This window comes from Miscanthus floridulus, chromosome 7 (assembly GCF_019320115.1).
Source record: "Miscanthus floridulus cultivar M001 chromosome 7, ASM1932011v1, whole genome shotgun sequence".
NCBI lineage: Eukaryota > Viridiplantae > Streptophyta > Magnoliopsida > Poales > Poaceae > Miscanthus > Miscanthus floridulus.
The window spans coordinates 50,264,004-50,286,812 of NC_089586.1; the positions used below are offsets into that span (position 1 = coordinate 50,264,004).

General features: G+C 42.7%; 1 protein-coding gene across 1 annotated transcript; it reads right to left on the reverse strand.

The window, feature by feature from the left end:
- Nucleotides 1-359: 359 nt before the first annotated feature.
- Nucleotides 360-2,677, reverse strand: LOC136463208 (plastid division protein PDV1-like). Its single transcript, XM_066462227.1, has 2 exons — nt 2,198-2,677; nt 360-1,191 (listed from the first exon to the last, which is right to left on the reverse strand). The coding sequence occupies exons 1-2, from the start codon at nt 2,519-2,521 to the stop codon at nt 691-693; spliced, it is 825 nt and encodes a 274-aa protein (XP_066318324.1). The 5' UTR covers nt 2,522-2,677; the 3' UTR covers nt 360-690.
- Between the last annotated feature and the right edge of the window lie 20,132 nt (nt 2,678-22,809).

The following is a 22,809-nucleotide window of genomic DNA, read 5'->3' on the forward strand; positions in this document are numbered from 1 at the left end:
ATGGAACGACCCCACATATTACAGGAGAGCGAACAGAACAGACACCAATGGCACAAAGTGCAACCGGCCAGTTGGAGGAGCATGGGTGAGTCAGGTAGAGCAATGGTCAAAGTAACAAAGCTGGATACTGGTACATCTGGAAAAGGAAAACAGTAGGGCACACACGAACATATAAGCAAAGAAGCTTCTGCACCAAATATGACCAGACAAGCAACCAACAAAGCAAATGAGTGAAGCATCATCAAGCAAATGGCAGAAGAAAGCAAATAACGTCAGTACTAACAATTAAAAGCATCACATGTGCTCATACTGTAGCCCCAACAAATCTGAAACTTGTCACACAAGCGACGAACCTTGAACACAACTCAAGAGAACAACAAGAAGCTGTCTTTTTGTAGAATGAATATGATCAAAACTGGCAAGAACGTAGAGGCTGGATGAAAACAGCAGTTCAAGTTAGCTTGAACACGGTTTACAAACAATCCATCTCTAAGCATAAAGCCATTTACAATTTGAGATACAATACGTGATATCCTTCAAATCCATCCAAAAGAATCGGACAGCCAGTTCCCTAGTTGAATGGAACAGGGTTCAGTCCGTCATAAAGAATGATAGTGCCCTAACAAAACCCACAAAATTGAACTTTGGTCAAAACTTTCTGTACAGACAACAGCATAACCTAATAATTCTTCAGCCTCTAGCTAGGTAAACCTCCAGAAGTTTTCCTTTCCCACTCGATTGTGAGCTTCCTGATTGAAAATTGTACTCGATTCTCTTCCTGTATTCCACAGCTGGAGCTTTACTTCCAAATGTAATTTGATGCAGCTGCAAGAAAGCAAGCATACTTACTGCAAACACTGCAGCGTTACCGAGAGCACCACCAATCTTGTCCAGTCGAAATGAATTCTTGGCTAATGACAAACTGCAAGATAACACGTTTGACATAATCCTTGAACCATTGCCCCTGTTATCCTCTGCATTGTCCTCTGACTGGCTATGGGTAGCACGAACATCTTCAGGTGAGATAAATTGACTCTTGTCACTCACTTCACCAACAAATGCCAAGGCCTCATCAATGACTCTATACTTCTTTCCTTGATGTTCTGCTAACCTCATAGCAAGGACTAGACGGCTTTGCTCCAGTCTAGCAATTGCAGCATCTCGCTCAGCCCGCTGTTGTGATTGAACAGTCTGTGAAGAAAGATTAACACAAGTGAGAAATAAATCTCACAAAAAAGATTTAACAGGAACAAGTAAAACTAAGTTAACTAAAAGCCCTGGCACTCTGAAGTGTCGATAAAAGATATGCATGTAAATGTCTATTAAACCCACTAATCCTTAGAAGTGGGCAGCTTTCTGGTACTGATTTTTTTTCTTAAACATCTAGAAACTCATTTAGCTAAAATAGTAAAACAGATAATTTAACAGGGAAGTGATCTAAGTCCTTACACCACAAGACAAGGAAGTTTGTACCTATGCTTTGCACCTTGCACAAAGTAACAATGAACTATAGAATAAGATACTAATATTCTGCCCCAACTGGCATCTAGAGGACATCAAACATAAGAGCGCAACTGGAAGGGCAACCAAATCCACGTGGATTACTACTACACCCTTAACATCCACATGGCTCCCCTGATCAAGATATCTGCACCTTAAACATTCACAAGAGGCCAACCACTTGTGAGCCAAATGAACTGAACACTAAGTAAATAACAAACACATATTCGGAATCATGGCAAAATATTAACAGCCCACCTAGTACTAGTAGAATAGATATTCAGCAGCAACTCAGTTTCTACCAGCCGAATAGCATACAAGCATTATACCCGATTAAAACGCAAGTGGCCATTGTGGATTACCACATTCTCAAAAAAAGAAAAGAAAAGATATGACCATCCAATTGTGTTCGAGATTAGAGAATCAATTGGCCACATAACAAGCACAGGCATGGGCATTATTGGTGATGAGGACTCGCAAATTTCTCATGCCTGAATCGATTGAACGCAAAGACTGGGAATCATGAGTACAACGCGCGACAGGAGCTCCGAAAAACAGTCCCCATTCGTCACAGAAGCGGTGGTCCTAACCAGAATTAACTCACACTGCCAACAGCGCGAAACCCTAGAGCAGCTGGGACTGGATGCTCTATCCCTAGGGGGGAGCAGAGGGGGTGGAAGGGGAGCAGGAGCCTCACGTGTAAAAACTCGAGGTGGTCCTCGACGTCCTCGAGCGCGGAGCGGATGGCGTGCAGGCTCCTAGCCTCGGCAATGGCCTCCGCGGCGGCGGCCAGCGCCTCGGCGCCGGCGCCGCCCTTGACGAAGACGCAGCCGTTCCTGCCGCCGCCGCCGCCGACGCGGTAGGCCCCTTTGGCGGAGGGCGCGGACGGCACGGGAGGGGGCGGGGGAGCGGGCAGGAGGAGGTGCGCGCGGGAGGCGGCGAGGATGGCGTCGCTGAGGCGGTCGTGGAGGTCCCAGATCCGCTCGAGCGCCGCCTCCGCCTCCGCCGCGTCCCACCGCATCGCCGCCGGCGCGCGCGCGGTCCAGGGTCCCGGTGCGGCGGATTCGGTGTGGGGAGTGACCGAGCGCGGAGGGGAGGCGGAGCGGAGGGAGAGAAAGCGGAATGAGAGGGGGAGGAGGGGGATATGTAATGGCGGCACCACCGAGGCGGGTGGGTGGGGAGCTTCGTTTTGTTGGTTCTTTTGGTTCGTTGCGGCGGGGAAATCGTCGAGCTCGCGGGGTGTTCGTTGGAGGGAAGAGTGGCGAGGAAAGCGCGCCTTCAAGTACTTTCGATGGTTGCTTCGAGTTTCAACCTGATTTCCTAATTCTCTCGAGATTTCCTACTGATTCGGCGGTCCCGGTGGCATCACCAACCTTGGGGGGGTCCAGGATAGGGTGCTTTTTCCGCGAGCGCGTCTTTAAACTCATCTGTGTACTGTGTATTTCTGGTTGAAAAGTTATCTCAACCAGTAAATATGTACGTACGTTCCGACGGGAGTCTGAGTCAAAGTCAAGAATGGTGCGGGATTTAGGTACACCATAAGTTAGTCACGTCATAGTTCTTTATGTAATTGTATTGTTCATTATCACAAGTACGATGTCTCACACATTCTTAGCAGTGTTTTCACATGTCATGATCTCATTTCTTGCTTAACTTTTCTGCAAGTGTGGCTTTTATTTTGCTTGTCGTATTTTAATCATGTTTGGCTCGGCTTGTACATGCTCACCGTGTAGTGCATATGTGGTGTGAGTCGCGGTACCAAAAAAACAGGACTCTAGTTTAAATCTCATGGCATGTGGCCTGATGCGAGGAGAAAATTACCATAACCATGGCGTGTTTGCATGATTGTCGCGTTCAGCAACTAAGAATCCACTTTTAAGCGGTTTCAAACAGGATATATATGTGGCAACAAAACTGCGGCACCAATCAAGCCTAAAAGTATCTTCGTGTCAAGATTCTTTATTGAACTATAATGCAATTTAGTTATTGTAGTGCCCAATCAAGACCATCATCAAGCACTTCAAAATTACTTTGACCAAATCATTTATTACCTTTCATCTTGTATAGTTCCACGTCTGAGGTGAAAAAAAGGAAATCAAGTATTTATGTATCAACCTGGATTTCTCAAATCAATGCAGCTCAAAGGAGAATCGAATATAAAACATTTTGTTTTATATCATGTATTGCTGTGTGGTCTCTCTTCTGTTATTGGAGACCTAGGTTCAGGTCTTGTGGCATGAAGTTTTAGGGGTATTTTTCACAGGCTAGTTGTTATTATTGTTGGGACTACAAGTTTCAAGGAGCGGACGTGCTGGAAGACAGAACAAAGGCGAGCAGCCATAAAACTATGTATGGAAACCGAACTGGAAAAAGAATTCGAATCCGAACTGGAAAAGAAATTTAGAGGAGACAGAAAAAAGTACAGCAGAAATTTTACCTCTTTATTATTAGGTATAGATAATATTTCCTATCTAGACTCCAACCAATATTTCCTCAAGCCTATCATCATGATCCATAATGATAGGCTTGAGGACGGACCCCGACCCGCCCGCACCGGTACTTATATCGTCTGCATTCCTGCCTTGGAAAATATCACCAACCGCTCCTCTGTCTTGTCCGCATGCGTGTCTTAGAAAATATCAGCCACCGCTCCTCTCTCTCGTGCCTCCATGCCTCGCTTTCTCTCTTACGCGCGTGCCTCCAGCGCTACTCCATCCATCTCTCTCTCTCGCTGTGGTGCGGGCGAGCGTCCCAGAGCAGCGGTCTCAGCGTGGCCACAACATGGAGGCCCGAGTGGCCCTTGACACGGCGGCGCAACGACACTAATGGCCCTAGTCATGGGCGGACCATCATGGCAGGCCTGGCATGAGTGGCTCCCTAGCAGATCTGGCTCCCTCTCCTAATCATGCGGACGCTGCCTCCTTGTCGCATCATGCAGCCGCCGTCGTTGGCCCGCTGCCTCTGGTGAACTCCACATGCCAACAAGCCTCCATTCTCCTAAGCAGCAAGGATTGAGATGTTAAGCTGCGTAGAAAGTGCATGTTGCAAATGTCTGTTTCAAGTGTTTCAGATATTTCAGAAGTATGTTGCAAGTGTTTTTCATACGAATGTTGAAAAAGTAAATCGAGATGTTGCACATAGTGTTTCAGATGTTGCAAGCGTTTGTTCAAAATGTTTCATCTGTTTCAAACGTATGTTGCAAACGTTTTGATCTAACTGTTTTATATGTTTCATATATATGTTGCAAGAGTATGTTTCATCTGTTTTTAGTCTTATGTTGCTGCAAGTGTTTTCATGTTGCAAGTTGTAAGTGTTTTATCTGGATGTTGCATATGTTGCAGTGGCTATACACGTATGTTGTAATTGTATGTTCTAAATGGTTCGTCTGTTTTAGATGTATGTTGCAAGTATGTTTTATCTGGATGTTGCATATGTTGCGGTGGTTATACATATTTGTTGCAAGCTTATGTTTCAAATATTTTATCTGTTTCAGGCATATTTTACAGCAAATGCTTCATGTTGTAAGTGTTTTCATTAGCAGGCGAGGGAAGCGAGAATAGGCAGAGGAGGTCCCCGTATGCGGGGACGGTCCCCACGTCCATGCACAGTAGTAGGCGTGGGCACACAGCAACATGTGAAGTATGTGGGCAGACATCCGGATGCGAGGAGCAGAGAGAGGGAGGGAGTAACAGGCACACGTGAGCAGCAGGCGAAGACGTGAGTAGCATGTAAAGTACGTGAGCCACATGTGGGCAGGCGAGGCAGGCATGGGTGTCCAACTGGGTGCTAGCGTATGAACTCTCTAAATGTCCGAGCGCTAACCACGCCCATTCAACCGATCTACCAAGTTTAATTGTCCATGTTCAAAATTAAAAGAAAAAAGAAAAAGAGGTAGAGAGAGATCACTAGATGAGCCAAATGGTGCCACAAGTACTGTCCTCGGGCGGCCAACTGACCAATGGTGTCAGCGAGCCTGATGGATACTAGTGTACTTGACGGTGGCTGAAAGTGCATCTAGCCCTTTAGTGGGTTTTGGATGATTAAATGACAACGTGATTAAAGGTCTAACCCGTTTGCTAAGTGTGTATAGGTAATAGGTTATCTCACAGGTATTTAATGAAAGCCAAAATGATATGTTGTTGTATAAACAATCTAGTTCAAGCATAAGACAACAATGCAAATAGAATTCATACAAATGTTTATTTATTATGGGATTTCCATGTACTATGTGAAAGCAAGCTCGTAAGAATTAATTAATGAGATATGAGGGATTGCATATGGAATGGTCTCATATTTGAAGCTTGCTAAATTGAAATGAAAAAGATAACAATACAAATGAATGGTTGATTTAACACAAGATGTGACTTGATGGCTTAAGATGGTGAAGATAGCAAGGAAAGGCTTCGAGGTACTAAGCAAGGGTGAAGGGCAAGCGACGGCTTGGCGGCCAAAGAACCTAGCTAGGGTGAAGAAGGAAGTACTTGCATTTAGTTGAGGTACTAATCAAGCTATGATGGTCATGTTAATGTGGAGGATCAAATCACTATTAGAGTATTTGATGGAAGTGACTTGATACATTTGGGATTATTCATATTTGATGAATGGAATCAAGTCCCGTGCTCAAGATGGCTATGCTCAAGTAAAAAGATCAAATATCGACATGTTGGCACCCTCACTTGATGAAGATTTAAAGACACGGCATCAATTCAAAAGAGATCAACTCAAGTGGTATACATTCATTTTTCCTTTGATCTTGAGTTTAATAGGTATGTCGTACTATTAAGAGGGATGCATCATGTTGATAGATAATCATTCATAAGTGCTCATGCCAACCCATGTGAGTTTTGAGTGTTTGAGAGACAAAAGAGCTAACCTATTTTTTGCTGGTCTGGTAATACCGGACATGTTCGGTATTGATACCGGACGTGTTTGGTATTTGCCCAGCAATGGTAAAGTTGTTGTTCTCGTGTTGGTTTGTTGGGAGTTCCGACGGTCGGGAGTTCCGGCAATGGTCGGGAGTTCCGACGTCTCACGCTTAACTAACTTGGAGAGTTCACTGTCCTGGTCATACCGGATGGATGGCTAAAGGCCAACGGCTAATTTTCAAATGCCTTGAGGGTCAGGAGTTCCGACATGAGTCGAGAGTTCCAGCATGTGTCGGGAGTTCTGACACCTCACATAATTTAACTCAATTACTGTAGTTTTCAAATGTGCTGAGGGTCGGAAGTTCCGACATGAGTTAGGAGTTCCAATGATCGGGAGTTCCGGCATTCATTAGGAGTTTTGACATCTCACAATGTCACTGTAACTCAGTTACCGTTGGCGCAGTGTAAGTCATATCGGACCGGACGTGTCCGATATGGCAACGGCTAGTTTTTCAAGGGGGCTATAAATACTCCCAAGCCTCCACCTTTGGAGGCTGCTAATTCTACTGATCCTCTAGCATGTCTTTGACCTTTGCCAACTCTCCCAAGCCCTCTCTTAGTGAGTGTGTGATCCAAATTACCAAATCAATTAGTGGGTTGAGAGAAATTCAAAATTGAGAGCAAGCCACCACTTGAGCACTTGTGCATATTGTCAGTCTCGTTATTCGCATTTTTTACTCTTGGGCTCTTCGGTCCTAGACGGCTAGGCATTGCCGAAGAGACCCCGAGAGATTGTGGTGTGCCTTGGAAAGTTTATAACGGTCGATTCCGCTGCCTCAGAATCAACTAGTGGAAGGAGAAAAAGGAGTTAGAAAAGACTTCGGCTAGAGTGACCTTCGTGGTACCCTCTAGGGCTGACCTTCGCTGGGTCACCTGCAGGCCCTCAATGGAGAGTAGGACTCGAACGAGTCCGAACTTCGGTAAAACAAATATCGTGTCTCAATTCGCATTTCATTTGATATTTATGTTGCTCTAACTCTTGTGCAGGTCACCTATGTGTGGCACTATCTTTAGTGGGTGCCTACAGGTTGGATTGAAGTTTGGAATCAAAAGGAGCAAGTTAGGGGTCACACTGCAGAACTCGTGTATACCAAACGTGTCCGATATTGCCTGAGTTCGATCAAACTGGACGTGTCCGGTACCTCTACCAGATGTGTCCGGTATTGGCCCTAGCTCTGTTTTAATGTATTCACTGCACTAATCATTGTGTTGCAAGGTTGTGGCTCCTAGATTTATTTAGTATCTTTTACATACTCTGTGGCTAACTTGTGAGGGGTGGTATTACTCTTATTTAGAGTTACTAATCGTTTCTGTATTTAAAGGTGTTAATTTTCAGAAATGCCTATTCACCCCCCTCTAGGCGGCATCCTAGGTCCTTTCAATTGGTATCAGAGCGAGGTTCTCACTGAAAGCTTCACCGCCGTGAGAAAAGGATGTCGACGCCTATCGAGTTGGAGCCAGTGCTTCTCCAAAATAATGGTTCAAACTTTCTACCTTGGTCAATTCATGTACTCAAGGCTTTTAGGGATAGTAGTCCTCTTGTTGAGCATATTATGGTTGCAAGCATACCTCTTCCTATAGTTGATTGGAGCAACTACAAAAATTTGTCAAAAGAAGAAGAGATATGCGTGCAACTCAATGCTCAAGCTATTAATATTATTTTGAGTACATTGAGTGCAGAGGTTCAAGATGAGGCAATCTTTAATGGACAACCACCTCCGGAGAGTGCTCATCTCATTTGGACTAGACTTGTTGAATTATATGGAAAATCCAAATGTGATGATGCTATTGAGTGCAATTCAATGGAAAGTGTGTCCATTGTGTCTTCATGCAGCGAAGAAGCCTCACAAGACCTTAAGAGTGCTAAGCCGGAGCAAGAAGTGCAAGCAGCTCATGACCTATTGTCTACCTGCACATACCAGACATGTTCGGTATGCCTACCGAGCATGTTTGGTATGGCCAAGACAGCAGACCAACAAGCAGTTGTTTGCAAGGATGCTCAAGACCGATGACGACCAAGTGATGAGTCAACCTTAGTATCTCATGATTCTCATCACTTGTGTATCATGGCTAAGAAAAGCAAGAAGAAGAGTAATAAGAAAGATCAAGAAAAGAAGAAAGCACAAGTAGATGATCAAGATAAGAGTGATGTTGAAGTTGAAGACAACTACAACCTTGATCATCTCAACCGCAAAGACAAGTTCATCATCATGAAGATAGTTGAAAAAAATGATGAGCTTGAAGAAGAGATTAAGAAGCAAGAGCAATCACTTCAAAAGCAAGAATTATTTCTCATCTCCAAAATAGAAGAACTAAAGGGTCTAAGTGAAAGGTATGAAAAATTGTCAATTGAGCATGCTTTAGTTACTAACTCCTCTTCTAGTATTTCACAACTAGAGAAGGAAAACTTTAAGCTCAAGGCAAGGCTAGATGAACTATCAAGCGAGTATGATGTGCTACAAGCAAACTATGTTCATCTAAAGTGCTCTCATGAGGGAGTAGTAGAATCAAGCATCATGCTTGAGGTGGCTCATGAGGTTGTGATCACATCGGTAAAACTTTCTCAACCTCTCACACATTCACTCACTAGTACACCATCTCAATTAAATATTTCTTATACTAATGAGTGTTCTCCTCAAGCAAGCCAATCTTCTATTGAGCTAAATCTCATAGAAAACATAGAGCTCAAAGAAGAGGTGGAAAGATTAAAGAAAGATATGATTTAGTTGAAGGGTAAGGAGAAAGCACAACCTTCTCAAGATAACCGTGATAACATGGTGAAGAAGCTTGAGAAGGGTTTAAACCTTGCTTTCTCCAAAGCCCAACAAAAGAATCACATTTCAAGCAAGGCCAACACAACCAAGAGCAAGAAACATGAAAAAAGGTTATGCTATGGTTGTGGATTATATGGACATGAGTGAGCTATGTGTCCACATAAGAGTTGGGCCGACAAGTGTAAAGCGGCTGAACAAAAGGCCTCAAACAAGTTGGCCAACCAAAAGAAAAGTGATGGACCAAGCGCTTGTCTCATGAGCAAGAAATTGGGGCATCCTACCAAGAAATGCCTAATGTACAAAGAGGCAAGAAAGGAAGCCCAAGTTGCAACAAGAAGATGCTATGGATGCAATGAGATGGGCCACAAGGTTGATAGATGTCCATACAAGCAAAACAAGCATAGAGCAAGCAAAGGCCGCACATGCTATGCTTGTAGAAGAAAGGGGCATCTAAGCTATGAATGCCCAAATGGTAACACTCTTAAGCTGAACACATTTGTTTATAATGATGTGCTTAGGAAGACCACAAATGGAGTTAACACTAGCAAAGTGATGTGTTCACCACAAACTAGTACTAAAGCCATTTGGGTATCTAAGCACTTATTGACTAACCCAAAAGGACCCAACAAGAGTTGGGTACCAAAGTGTGCTTAGGTTAATGATGTAGGTACTTGGTGATGAGATGAAGGCTTCAGGGTGGTTGAACAAGCAAATTGATAATATTCACTCAATCTATCAACCAAATCTTATCATAATATCTTATATGGTTGACCCGAAGATAATTCAATGAATATATCATCTATTTTATCCTCACCATTGGTAACAAGTACCTAAACCTTATAGGATAGTCACTTTGTTTGTTTTGTGTTCAATAGTTCACAAATAGGCATATTTGTGAATTATTGAAAGTGGCTAATTAGATTCAATTGAAAAGTATTTTATTTTGCCATATGATGCTTTTAATGGCTCTCTAGTAGAGCAATTTATTTGTTGAGATGCAGGGCATAAAATAAATACTATAGCTAAAATGAAGAATCACAAGCAGCGGGTTATTTGTTTCTGTCCTGCACCTATCGAACGTGTCCGATATGGCTAGGAACAGAAAGAAAGTGTTTCTGTTCTGCGTATTCCGGACGTGTCTGATATACCTACTGGACGTGTCCAGTATTGCAGGAACCAGAACACTAATTGGATTACAACTGAGTCTTTGATCCATGTATTTTCATATATCCTTAATTTACTCAGAAGCTTGTGATTTACCAAATCTAAATGGATTGTGAGCATCTTCTGAACTCAAATTGTAATATGGAAAATTATTTGGTTATGGTTCAAAATAGTAAATTGACTCCTAATTCTTAATAGAATAAAGTGCTAGTTGAAAGTCATTCAAATTACTTAAAGCACTTATTTAGGGGGAGCTCAGATTCTATTTTGCACCTTGTGGACTAATAAATTTATCTAGCATTCTTTGTAGTCCTTTGGATGAAAAATTGATTTCGTATCTAGCATGATTATTTGGCAATTAAGGTCAACATAAAGATTATCAGGCTATGTATCTTCTTAGTAGAATTCTTGTGGGCTCAAGGCAAAGGTATGTATTTACATACATGCATTGTAAGTGCATCTAAGGCCCTTTATATGCTAGAGTGTGTATTTGTGTGACATAGGAGAGATGTTTTCAAAAACCCATAACTAGCATATGTGGGCAGTGTGAATTTGAAAAACTATTTGAATCTTGGTCTTTGTGACCTAGCCTTGTCATGTGATGATTATAGCTCTCCTTGATTGTTTGATTGGCTAATCACACATGACAGGGCTCTCTTAAGTCCACAATCTACTATGTCTCACAATATCTCTCTCAAGTAATCAAAATCAATATATGCCAAATATTTGGAAAAGAGAAGTGATACTCTTGGCATTGGATAAGAAAAGTAATGATACTCAGTTTGGATCAATCTTATATACCTTTTTGGACTGAGCAATAACAGAGAAGGGGATTGGAAGAGAGAAAACATCTTTTGGAACAATTTGAGCTAGCCCGCATATACCGGATGTGTCCGGTATGAGCGGGGTTATAAAACGAACGTGCCTCTTCGGCCAAGTTAGTTTTTCCTCTTGTAAGGAAAATGGACCCTAGGCCCATTTACTTTAGATTTTGGTATTTGATGACCAACACAACCAAATTGGACTAATGAATTTACTAGTGATTGTTTTGTAGTTCAATAGGGTGCAAGATGTGACTTGGACGAAGGCAATATGATGATCCGATGATCAACACCATAAGCAAGACCTTAGAAGCACAAGAGAAGACCCAAGATATCAAGCAAAGTCCAAGCATGAAGATAGGAACCAAGCCGTATGCAAGATCACGAAGAAATGAGCTCACAGAGGTGACCGGACACTGGAGGAAAGTGACCGGACGCTCCGATCAAGAGGCTCGGCAACAGGCGTGATCGGACGCTGGATCGGACGCTGGCAGTAGATCGATCGGACGTAGGACAACATAGTTTGGTCGAGTACAGAGAGGTTCCAGAGCGGTGAAAATATGACCGGACGCATCCGGTGTCATGTGATCGGACGCTGGCAACGTCCGATCAGTGGATCGCGGCTCCAATGGTCAGGACGACCAGACGCGTTTGGTCAGGACGTGATCAGCGTCTGGTCAGTAGCAGAAAAATGAGATTTCGTCCCCAACGGCTACTTTCTCAGTGGGGCTTATAAATATAACCCCCAACTGGCCAAATGATGAGGGTGGAGTTGAGGAAACATATCTAGGGTGTTGATACACTATTTTAGCGATCTCCACTTATATAGTGCTTAGTGTTTTATTAGGTGATTAGCGTAGGTGCTTTGCGAAGTACTTAGGTTGATTAGACCACCGCTTATGCGCTTGCTCTAGGTTTAGGCCTAGTGTTTAGTGAGGTTTGCATACCTCTTACCACTCGGTCCTTGCGCGCACCATTGTTGTACATCGGAGGGGCTTGTAGTCTTGTGAGATCACACCAACTGCGTTTGTGGTGTGGCCGCCACCGTGTACTGGAGAGAACAAGGCCCGTGGCGCTTCGGTCGAAAACTTGATAGTGAAGACAGTGGGGAGCAACCAGGAGAGGCTTGCCGGAAGGCACGTCGGAGACCCACTTGCGCGTGGAGAAGGCCTAAGGCTATCTACGAAGTTACTTGACCAGGAGCTTGGCCCTTGCGAGGGATTCCTTGCGAGGGGCTCCAATGAGGACTAGGGGGAAGCTTGTGCGCTTCTCGATACCTCGGTAAAAATACCGAAGTCATCGACGGGAGTTTGCATATTTCTACCTTGCTCTTTAGCTTCCGCATTTACATTGATTGCATTACTCCTTTTGGTAGAGATAGCAACACATTAGCAAAACCATAGTTACACATTTAGATAGTTTGTTTTTTGCATAGGTTTTTGTTAAGGTTAGAAAAAGAGGCCATAGTTTAGAGTTAGAATTTTAAGTTGCCTAATTCACCCCCCCTCTTAGGCGTCACGGTCCACTTCAATTGGTATCAGAGCCGGTTGACTCAATTTGGACCTTTGGCTTAACCACCGTTGAGCCGACGCTATTTAGAGTGGTTGGGATGGATACCTCTAGGCCTTCGCACTTTGACGGCACTAACTTCCCTTACTATAAGGCTAAAATGGCTTGCTACCTTGAGGCGGTTGATTTGGGTGTATGGAGAGTCACTCGTGACGAGATGAAACCCATCAAGAATCCCAAAAACCCCACAAAGAGTGATGAAAAAGAAATGCATTTCAATGCTAGAGCTAAAAATTGCTTGTTTGAATCATTTAGCATGGATGTGTTTAACCAAGTGTTCACTTTAAATACGGCATATGAAATTTAGTTAAAACTCCAAGAGCTCCATGACGGCACAAGTAATGTCCGTGAGCAAAAACATTGTCTAGCTAAACAAAATTATGATTCCTTCAAAATGAATGATGATGAGCTTGTTCGTGATATGTATTCTTGTTTGAATCTAATTATCAATGAGCTCTATTCTATAGGATTAACAAAGCTAGATGATGCAGATATCGTGAGGAAGATCATCTCCGTGCTACCATAAAAGAAATATGCAAGCATCATCACCATCCTTCACAATATGGAGGACTTGAGCACCATGATCCCGGGCATAGTCATTGGCAAGATAGTGGCATTTGAAATGTCATGTAAGATTGGTCAAGAAGAAGCTTCTTCATCAAGCAAAGGCAAAGCTCTCGCATGTAGCGAGAAAAAGAAGATGAAGGGCAAGCAAGTTGAGACAAGCTCAAGCTCCTCAAGTGAAGATGAAGAAGAAGATAAGGACGATGATGAAGATTCAAGTGATGATGATCAATCTTCCTCCTCCACCTCTGACCTTGATGAAGAATCAATCAAATTAATCAACAAGGTGGAGAAGATGATCCAAAGGCTCAATGTCAAGGGTGTGCCCATCCAAATTCAAGATCTCATTTTTACCAATCAAAGAAATAAGCAAAGAAAGAGAGGATGCTATGGATGCGGCAAGTTGGGGCACTTTGTGGAAGTTTGTCCAAACAAGCCCACACCCAAGACAAAGAAGAAGGCATGCAAGAACCAAGCCCTCACATCAATAAGATCATGGGATGATTCTTCAAGTGAAGTAGAACACCATCACAAGAGGTGAGGTCGCAAGCACTCATCATCAAGCTCTTCTCGTGTGTGCCTTATGGAATGAGGTAACGAAAGCTCATCCTCTAGTGAGAGTGATAGTGATGATGATATGCCTTCTTATGATGAAATTGTGCAATAAAATATTAGTTATGCTAAAATTTGCACTAGTCAACAAAAGAAGCTCAAAATTTTAAAAGAAAAGCTAGATAGTTCACAAGAAGCTTATAAAACTTTGCATGAACAATATGAGAATTTTGCTAATCTCAATGTTGAACTATCTACTAAAATTGAGCAACTTAAGGCTAGTGCAACAACAAATGCATGCACAATCAATGATGAGCAACTTGTAAAGAAAAATGAAAAATTAAAAGAAAAGTTAGCTAGCTCACAAGATGGTTATAAAAGTTTGCTTGCAAAAATGGAAACCATATGCAAATATTGTGATGAACTAACTAATAAAGTTGCTAATCTCGAAGCCGTTAATACAACTCCCACCAAGGCATCTAAAAAGAAAAGTTTTATCTTTAACATGTCTAAAAAGGATGCCTCTACTTCTTGTAATGATTTATGTTTAGACTCACCTTTGTGCAACCAAGTTTGTGTTGAGAAAGTTGTAGATATATGCATAGAAGAGGTTGCAAAGGAGAATGAGCAACTCAAGCAAGAAGTAGCTCGCCTCACTAAAGACTTGACTCAAGTGAAAGGCAAGACGAAGCAAGCCCAACTTCGTCAAGATAACACCGTCAAGGGAGTGAAGAAGCTTGATGAAGGACAAACCGTGGTTTGCTATGTGTGCCACAAGAAAGGTCACAAGTCCTATGAGTGCAAGGTGAAGAATGGGGGAGGAGCAAAGAAGAAAGAGAAGAAACAAGCAAGCAAGGTCTCCAACACCTTATCTCTTGAAGAAGAAGAAAAATGACAAGGTGGTGGCCATCAAGGTGAACAAGCAAGCCAACAATGGGATCAAACGCTTTTGGGTGCCAAAGGAGATCATTTCCAACATGAAGAGCACCAAGAAGGTTTGGATCCCGAAAGAGAAGTGAGAAGTCCATTGGACATCGGGGAATTTGGAGACTTGGCAAAGTATGGATGCATTTCATGGGGTGCATCATGATGGACAAAATCATTGCCAAGTGGGTTAGTGAATACTATGAACCCAAATTCCTCTTCCCATGTTAGGTAACTAGATTCAATTTACTTCAATTGGTATTAGATTTAAATTTTCCTACAAGTGGTATCTTTTAGCATCTAGTTACCCTTCATGCCTAGGTTTGCATTTGTATTCTTATATATTTTGTCATGCATACACTAGGTATTTCATATGGTAGGCTTGCTCGGTTTCATTCTTATTCCTTGGAGCAATCCTACATGGTTTAAAATTGTTTAGGAGCACGGCACATAGCTTGTCCTTCAATTGTTCATCTAATATGTGCCAAAGTCTAAATTGTAGATAATTTCTCCTGAATATTGCATTCAAAAATGACTCTCACATTCATGTGATGTCATATTTCAAGTGGTATTTTTTTATTTTAAAATCAATGTGCATGTTTCCTACAAGTATTCCACACTTGTGTGCACAAATTTTGGGGGAGATTACTCTACAGGTTGGATGCTTTGAGACTAATACCTTTTCAAGCTTATCATGTGTGTAGTAGTCTCATTGCAAGGAAAATGGAGTCCCCAGAGTTAAGCATCATACTTCAAATATTCACCACCGATTGCAAGTGGTAGAAATCAAATTGATTTCTACATGTGGTATTTCTAAACCAATATCATCATGTTGATTTCATTTGGATATTTATATGCTTTCTCCGTGCATTATATAGATTAAATTCCCTTGCGCAATACTTTGCCAATTATGCATATGCTTTGCCTTCTATCATATGTATGCATATATTTAGGGGGAGCTTGGTCTATATAATGTGAGAGTCAAATTTTGTGATCTATTTCACTCTATACAAAAAGGATCACAAAGTTGGACCCTCTTTTGTGCTACTAATGTCTTCCTTTTCGGTGTTTGATTCCAAAGGAGGAGAATTTAGAGGACCAAAAGCAAGCATTAATTTGTAGTAATGGTCCGAGAAAGGGAGGATAGTAGATTATGGATTAGCCTATGTATTGGGGAGAATTTATAGGAAGAAAGGCTTAAATCCATAATACCACATGGGGACATTTACAAGGGCAAGATAAGTTTTTATGTAGTCTTATAAGTAGTATCTTTTAGCATCATATAATCTTGCCTCTTGCATTGCATCCTAGCAAGTAGGTAGTTTTTAAATTTTCAAAATTCTATTATTTGCTTGCTTTGGTCGTGTTGTCATCAATCACCAAAAAGGGGGAGATTGTAAGGAAAATAGACCCTAGGCCCATTTATTTTGGATTTTGGTATTTGATGACCAACACAACCAAATTGGACTAATGAATTTGCTAGTGATTGTTTTGTAGTTCAATAGGGTGCAAGATGTGACTTGGACGAAGGCAACGTGATGATCCGATGATCAACACCATAAGCAAGACCTTAGAAGCACAAGAGAAGACCCAAGATATCAAGCAAAGTCCAAGCATGAAGATACGAACCAAGCCATATGCAAGATCATGAAGAAATGAGCTCACAGAGGTGACCGGACACTGGACCGGACGTTGGAGGAAAGTGACCGGACGCTCCGATCAAGAGGCTCGACAACAGGCGTGACCAGACGCTAGACCGGACGTCGGCGGCAGATCAACCGGACACAGGACAACAGAGTCCGGTCGAGTACAGAGAGGTTCTAGAGCGGTGAAAATGCGACTGAATATGTCCGGTGGCATGTGACCGGACGCTGGCAGCGTCCGATCAGTGGATCGCGGCTCCAACAGTCGAGACGACCGGACGCGTCCGGTCAGGACGTGATCAGTGTCCGATCAATAGCAGAAAAATAGGATTTCATCCCCAACAGCTACTTTCTCAGTGGGGCTTATAAATACAACCCCCAACCGGCCAAATGATGAGGGTGGAGTTGAAGAAACATATCTAGGGTGTTGATACACCATTTTAGTGATCTCCACTTGCATAGTGCTTAGTGTTTTATTAGGTGATTAGCGTAGGTGCTTTGCGAAGTGCTTAGGTTGATTAGACCACCGCTTATATGCTTGCTCTAGGTTTAGGCCTAGTGTTTAGTGAGGTTTTCATACTTCTTACCACTAAGGTTAGAAAAAGAGGCCATAGTTTAGAGTTAGAATTTTAAGTTGCCTAATTTACCCCCCCCCCTCTTAGACGTCATAGTCCACTTCACCTCTCTTCCAGCCAACCCAGCCGCCTCTCCTCGACCTTCATTGGTGATTTTGAGTTTCCACGGTGAAAAGGGAGTGAGGGAGATTGCATTAGAGGAGATTTGCATCGAGTTTGAAGGCTTTGGGACTTGGATTTCGTATCTCATCTTCATTCTCTCTCAAGGTACCCTAATCCTGGACCTCGTCTGATCTACGTTGTTAGAGCTTGGTTTTGAAATATTTTTGGTAGAGATACTGCATTACTTGTCTAGAAGCAATGCCCAAAGTTTAGAATTGATCCGTGAAGGTTTGAATCTAGGGACCTTGGTTAGGGTTGTTGGGCGTGCACACCGGATGTGTCTGGTATGACCCAGCAGAGCAGGCCCTCTACTTCCCTTTGATTCAATCCAATTTGATAATTGTATATTAGGCTTAGTTTCTTTTGTATCTATGTTTTGCAAACCTAATGACAGTGGTATGTCAAGGTGATTGTAAAACCATGGATAAAAGATTCTATGTCTAATTACAATTCGAGATTAAGTTTTGGGCATGTATCTAAAATTCCTTATAAATCTTTGGATATAGGGCAGTAGCCATGTGTGGAAGAAGGGAACCTAGATTCAAGCATAGTCATGATCCAACTCTGGATAGATATAAGAAAGCAAGGCAGGACATGCATCCTAGATTTGAGCTGACCAGCAGGAGGCCCACTAGAGCTACTTCTAGTGTAGCTCCTCAGTAATGCAGAGGGGTTAGGGAGCTCTTCTTTTGATACTGATATTGATGAGTTTAGAGTGGAGCCCAGAGAAGATAGAAAGAGGAAGAGCACAGACAGAGGCTCAGATGATGGTAGCTCAGATGAGCAGAAGATTGAGGAGGAGGAGCCAGTACCTCCATTTCAGCACCAGCCTAGTCAGAGTATGCATTATGGACTTCTTGAGACACGTCTGCCTAATGTACCCTCTTATGTTTCTAGAGTTGACTACCATGGAAAGGGCATGACCAGGAGAGCTAGAGATGAAAGAAGAGTAGATCCAAGAGGCTTACCTAAGATTCAATTTGATCACCGCTTCTAGACAGCCTTTCTCTTGGACTTCTACTCTAGTGTTATTCTCACCAGGACCCCTATGGTAGCCAGATCTCAGTGGATAGACTGAAAGTACATTAGAGAGTTGTAGAAGGCCTCCATTGATCATGCTATTGTCATTTGCTAGCATATAGAGGTATATGAGATCATAGAGTTCCAGCATGACTGGAACATAGAGGTGGTAGCTTAGTTCTACGCCACCCTGTATGTTGAGGAGGATGCGAAGCATATGCACTAGATGCTTGAGGAATAGTGGTACAGTGTTGACTACGATGCTTTCGCCGCCCTGCTTGGTTTTTCAGATGAGAATCTTTAGAGAGATAGGATTCATACAGAGCAGGTACTCCCTCTAGAGCAGCTGGCCTACATGTACCCACCAGGGGCTAAGAGAGGAGTGATGGGGAAGGTTCTAGGTCTTCACCCTACTTACAGATACCTAGATAGGATGTTCAGGAAGACCATTGATTACAAGAGTGGAGATAAGGGAAACATTACAGATTACTCCAGGAACCTGCTCCATAGGATGGCACCTGATGCATGACCTTTCAGTGTCTTTGACTTCATATGGTGCGAGATCAGGATGTCGAAGAGAGGCTCCTCAAGGGCTATGGATTTGTTCCGTATATCATGTATATGATTGAGCAGATGATAGGGCATACATTTGACTATGACAAGATTCACAAGGCCCTAAAGATTGTTGTAGACTTACCTGAGATTGGGGTACCTCTAGTAGGACCAGGGGGAGCAGCAACAGCAGCAAAGGTAGATGCACCTGTAGGTGGTGCACTAGTAGGGGAGCTTCCCCTCCGCCACATGGTTCTCACCCACATTCTTCTTCATGCTGTGGCAGTCCTCCCTCGCCTATCTGTAGGTTTTTCAGTTCCATCCTTGGGATGTGTAGGGAAATTCAGGTTAGGCAGCAGGACATTTAGTCTAGGCAGAGGAAGGAGAGAGAGGCTAGGAGGAAGGACACTAGGACTCTAAAGCAGATAGCTTCTAGGCTTAAGCTTAAGCCTCCTAGATCTCCACTATCAGACGATGTAGCCTCAGCTACTAGTGAGCCAGAGACTGAGGAGGAGCAGCAATCTAGGTATGATAGGTAGTTTGCTAAGTTCTTTTAGCGTCAGTAGCAGCAGCCTCAGGAGTAGGCACAACAGCAGCCATGTCCTAGTGCCAGAGAGGAGATGGGTTCTATGTTCTGGTAGGATCTCTTTGGCGGTGGCCCTATGTATTCTACCAGTGACTATGGCTTTAGTGGTCAGGGGTTCTACGGAGGTCTTGGTGCCCTAGGACAGAGCTCTTCTCGCCCACACAGTGCTCCATGCTCAGATGATGAGGATGATGGTAGAGATGATGAGGAGGAGGAGGAAGAGTGATCATAGGTTTCTAAGACAACTAGCAACCCCTCTTTGTTCTTAGTATGTCATTGTTGGACCTTTGTGGTGATGGATGACAAAGGAGGAGAGAGACTGGTTAAAGCTTCAGGATGTTTGTTTCCTTTGCTTATCTTTGTACCTAGAGATATGTACTGCAGTTGTAGTTTTTGAGCTTCATTGATATATCTTGAGTTTGAGATAGATTGTTTCATGTGAGAGATGAGACTTATACTTATGCTTTATCTATGTATCTCTTGAGACATGATCTTTATTTATATTAGTGGCTTGTGGACTTGAGAAAATGTGTAATGAGTGCTATGTGTGACATACATGTGTTGTATCTATTTTCATAAGGACCATGCATGCTAGAATGAAAATGTTTGACGTGATGCTTTTATATTTATTCTTGTGTGATATATCTTGTCATATGCATCACGGTTTTACTTTGTCACATACACTTGCACCCCACGATGCAATGATTTAGGGGGTGTCTCCTATATGTTTTAGTATGTGCAATTGACATTTGAGGTCATTTTGTGAATTCTAATCATAAGCACATATTAAGGGGAAGCCTCTCATAAATCATTGAACCCAAAAGCTCAAATGTTTATATCCTTTTGTAAGCTTTAATCAAGTTGTCATCAATCACCAAAAAGGGGGAGATTGAAAGTGCATCTATCCCTTTAGTGGGTTTTGGATGATTGAATAACAACATGATTAAAGGTTTAACCCATTTGCTAAGTGTGGGTAGGTAATAGGTTATCTCACAGGTACTTAATGAAAGCCAAAATAATATGTTGTTGTATATACCATCTAGTTCAAGCATAAGACAACAATACAAATGGAATTCATGCAAATACTTATTTATTGTGGGATTTCCATGTACTATGTGAAAGCAAGCTCATAAGAATTAATTAATGAGACATGAGGGATTGCATATGGAATGGTCTCATATTTGAAGCTTGCTAAATTAAAATGAAAAAGATAACAATACAAATGAATGGACAATTCAACACAAGATGTGCCTTGATGGCTTGAGATGGTGAAGATAGTAAGGAAAGGCTTTGAGGTACTAAGCAAGGGTGAAGGGCAAGCGATGGCTTGGTGGCTGAAGAACCTAGCTAGGGTGAAGAAGGAAGTACTTGCATTTAGTTGAGATACTAATCAAACTATGATGGTCAAATTAATGTGGAGGATCAAATCACTATTAGAGTATTTGATGAAAGTGACTTGATACATTTGGGATTATTCATATTTGATGAATGGAATCAAGTCCCGTGCTCAAGATGGCTATGCTCAAGTAAAAAGATCAAATATCGACATGTTGGCACCCTCACTTGATGAAGATTTAAAGACACGGCATCAATTCAAAAGAAATCAACTCAAGTGGTATAAATTTGTTTTTCTTTTGATCTTAAGTTTAATAGGTATGACGTACTATTAAGAGGGATGCATCATGTTGATAGATAATCATTCATAAGTGTTTATGCCAACTGAAAGGTCCTAATGCCTAGAGGGGGTGAATAGCCTAATAAAATTTCCACAACAACACTTAACAAAGTAGTTAGACAATTATGAGACGAAACAAGTGTTGCGCTAGCCTACTCAAAATGCAAGCCACCTACCACAATTCTAGTTTAGATAGTATCTATTCACACAATAGCTATGATACTACACTATGTTAGTGTGCTCTCAATGGCTAACTAAAGAGCCACACCAACCAACCAAGCAAGCAAACTCTCACAACTAGCTACACTAAAGAGCTTGACAACTAATTTGCGGTAATGTAATGAGAGTAATCAAGAAGGTTATACCACCATATAGATAAAGGAACCAATCAATCACAAGGATGAATAACAATGAAGACCAATCACCTCAGAATCAATGATGAACACAATGATTTTTACCGAGGTTCACTTGCTTGCCGGCAAGCTAGTCCTCGTTGTGGCGATTCACTCACTTGGAGGTTCACACGCTAATTGGCTTCACACGCCAAACCCTCAATAGGGTGCCGCACAACCAACACAAGATGAGGATCACATAAGCCATGAGCAATCCACTAGAGTACCTTTTGGCTCTCCACCGGGGAAAGGTCAAGAACCCCTCACAATCACCACGATCAGAGCCGGAGACAATCACCAACCTCTGCTCGACGATCTTTGTTGCTCCAAGCCGTCTAGGTGGCAGCAACCACTAAGAGTAAAAAGTGAAATCCGCAACGAAACACGAACACCAAGTGCCTCTAGAAGCAAACACTCAAGCAATGCACTTGGATTCACTCCCAATCTCACAAAGATGATGAATCAATGATGGAGATGAGTGGGAGGACTTTGGCTAAGCTTACAAGGTTGCTATGTCAATGAAAATTGCCAAAGGTTATGAGCTTCAACCGGCCATGGGGCTTAAATAGAAGCCCCCATGAAATAGAGCCATTGTACCCCTTCATTGGGTACAACACGGGCTGACTGGACGCTCCGGTCATGTTGACCGGACGCTGGACCTCAGCGTCCGGTCGTCCAACAACAGCCACGTGTCCCAATTTCAATAGTAACTTGAGTTGATCAAACGCTACGCTATGACTAACCGGACGCTGAGCCACCAGCGTCCGGTCGTTTCCAGTAAGGTTCCAGAAATGCCTTTTGCCCACCGGACGCGTCCGGTCAAGCATGACCGGACCCTTCCATCATCCGGTCAGAGACCCTAGCCTCTAAGCGCTGCCCAGCAATAGGACCGGACACATCTCACCAGCGTCCAATCGCTGAGTGACCCAGCATCCAGTCGTTTGACTGACGCTAGCATCTTCGCTGTAACAACTGACCGGACGTGCCGGTCTGCCTGAGACCAGCGTTCGGTCACCTTGTGACCAGCGAGTCTAACTCCTTTTCACTTCTAACTTCTTCACCCTTGCTCAAATATGCCAACCACCAAGTGTATCACCTTGTGCACATGTGTTAGCATATTTTCACAAACATTTTCAAGGGTGTTAGCATTCCACTAGATCCTAAATGCATATGCAATGAGTTAGAGCATCTAGTGGCACTTTGATAACCGCATTTCGATACGAGTTTCACCCCTCTTAATAGTACGGCTATCAAACCTAAATATGATCACACTCTCTAAGTGTCTTGATCACCAAAACAAAATAGCTCCTATGGTTTATACCTTTTCCTTGAGCTTTTTATTTTTCTCTTTCTTCTTTCTAAGTCCAAGCACTTGATCACCATGGTATCATCATCATGCTATGATCTTCAT

What these genes read in the sequence shown, in the direction of transcription:
- LOC136463208 (XM_066462227.1), bottom strand. Translation starts at nt 2,521, where the DNA reads ATGCGGTGGGACGCGGCGGAGGCGGAGGCGGCGCTCGAGCGGATCTGG. An exon ending in ACCACCTCGAGTTTTTACAC is followed by an intron (nt 1,192 to 2,197) that starts GTGAGGCTCCTG and finishes CTTTCTTCACAG; the next exon opens with ACTGTTCAATCACAACAGCG.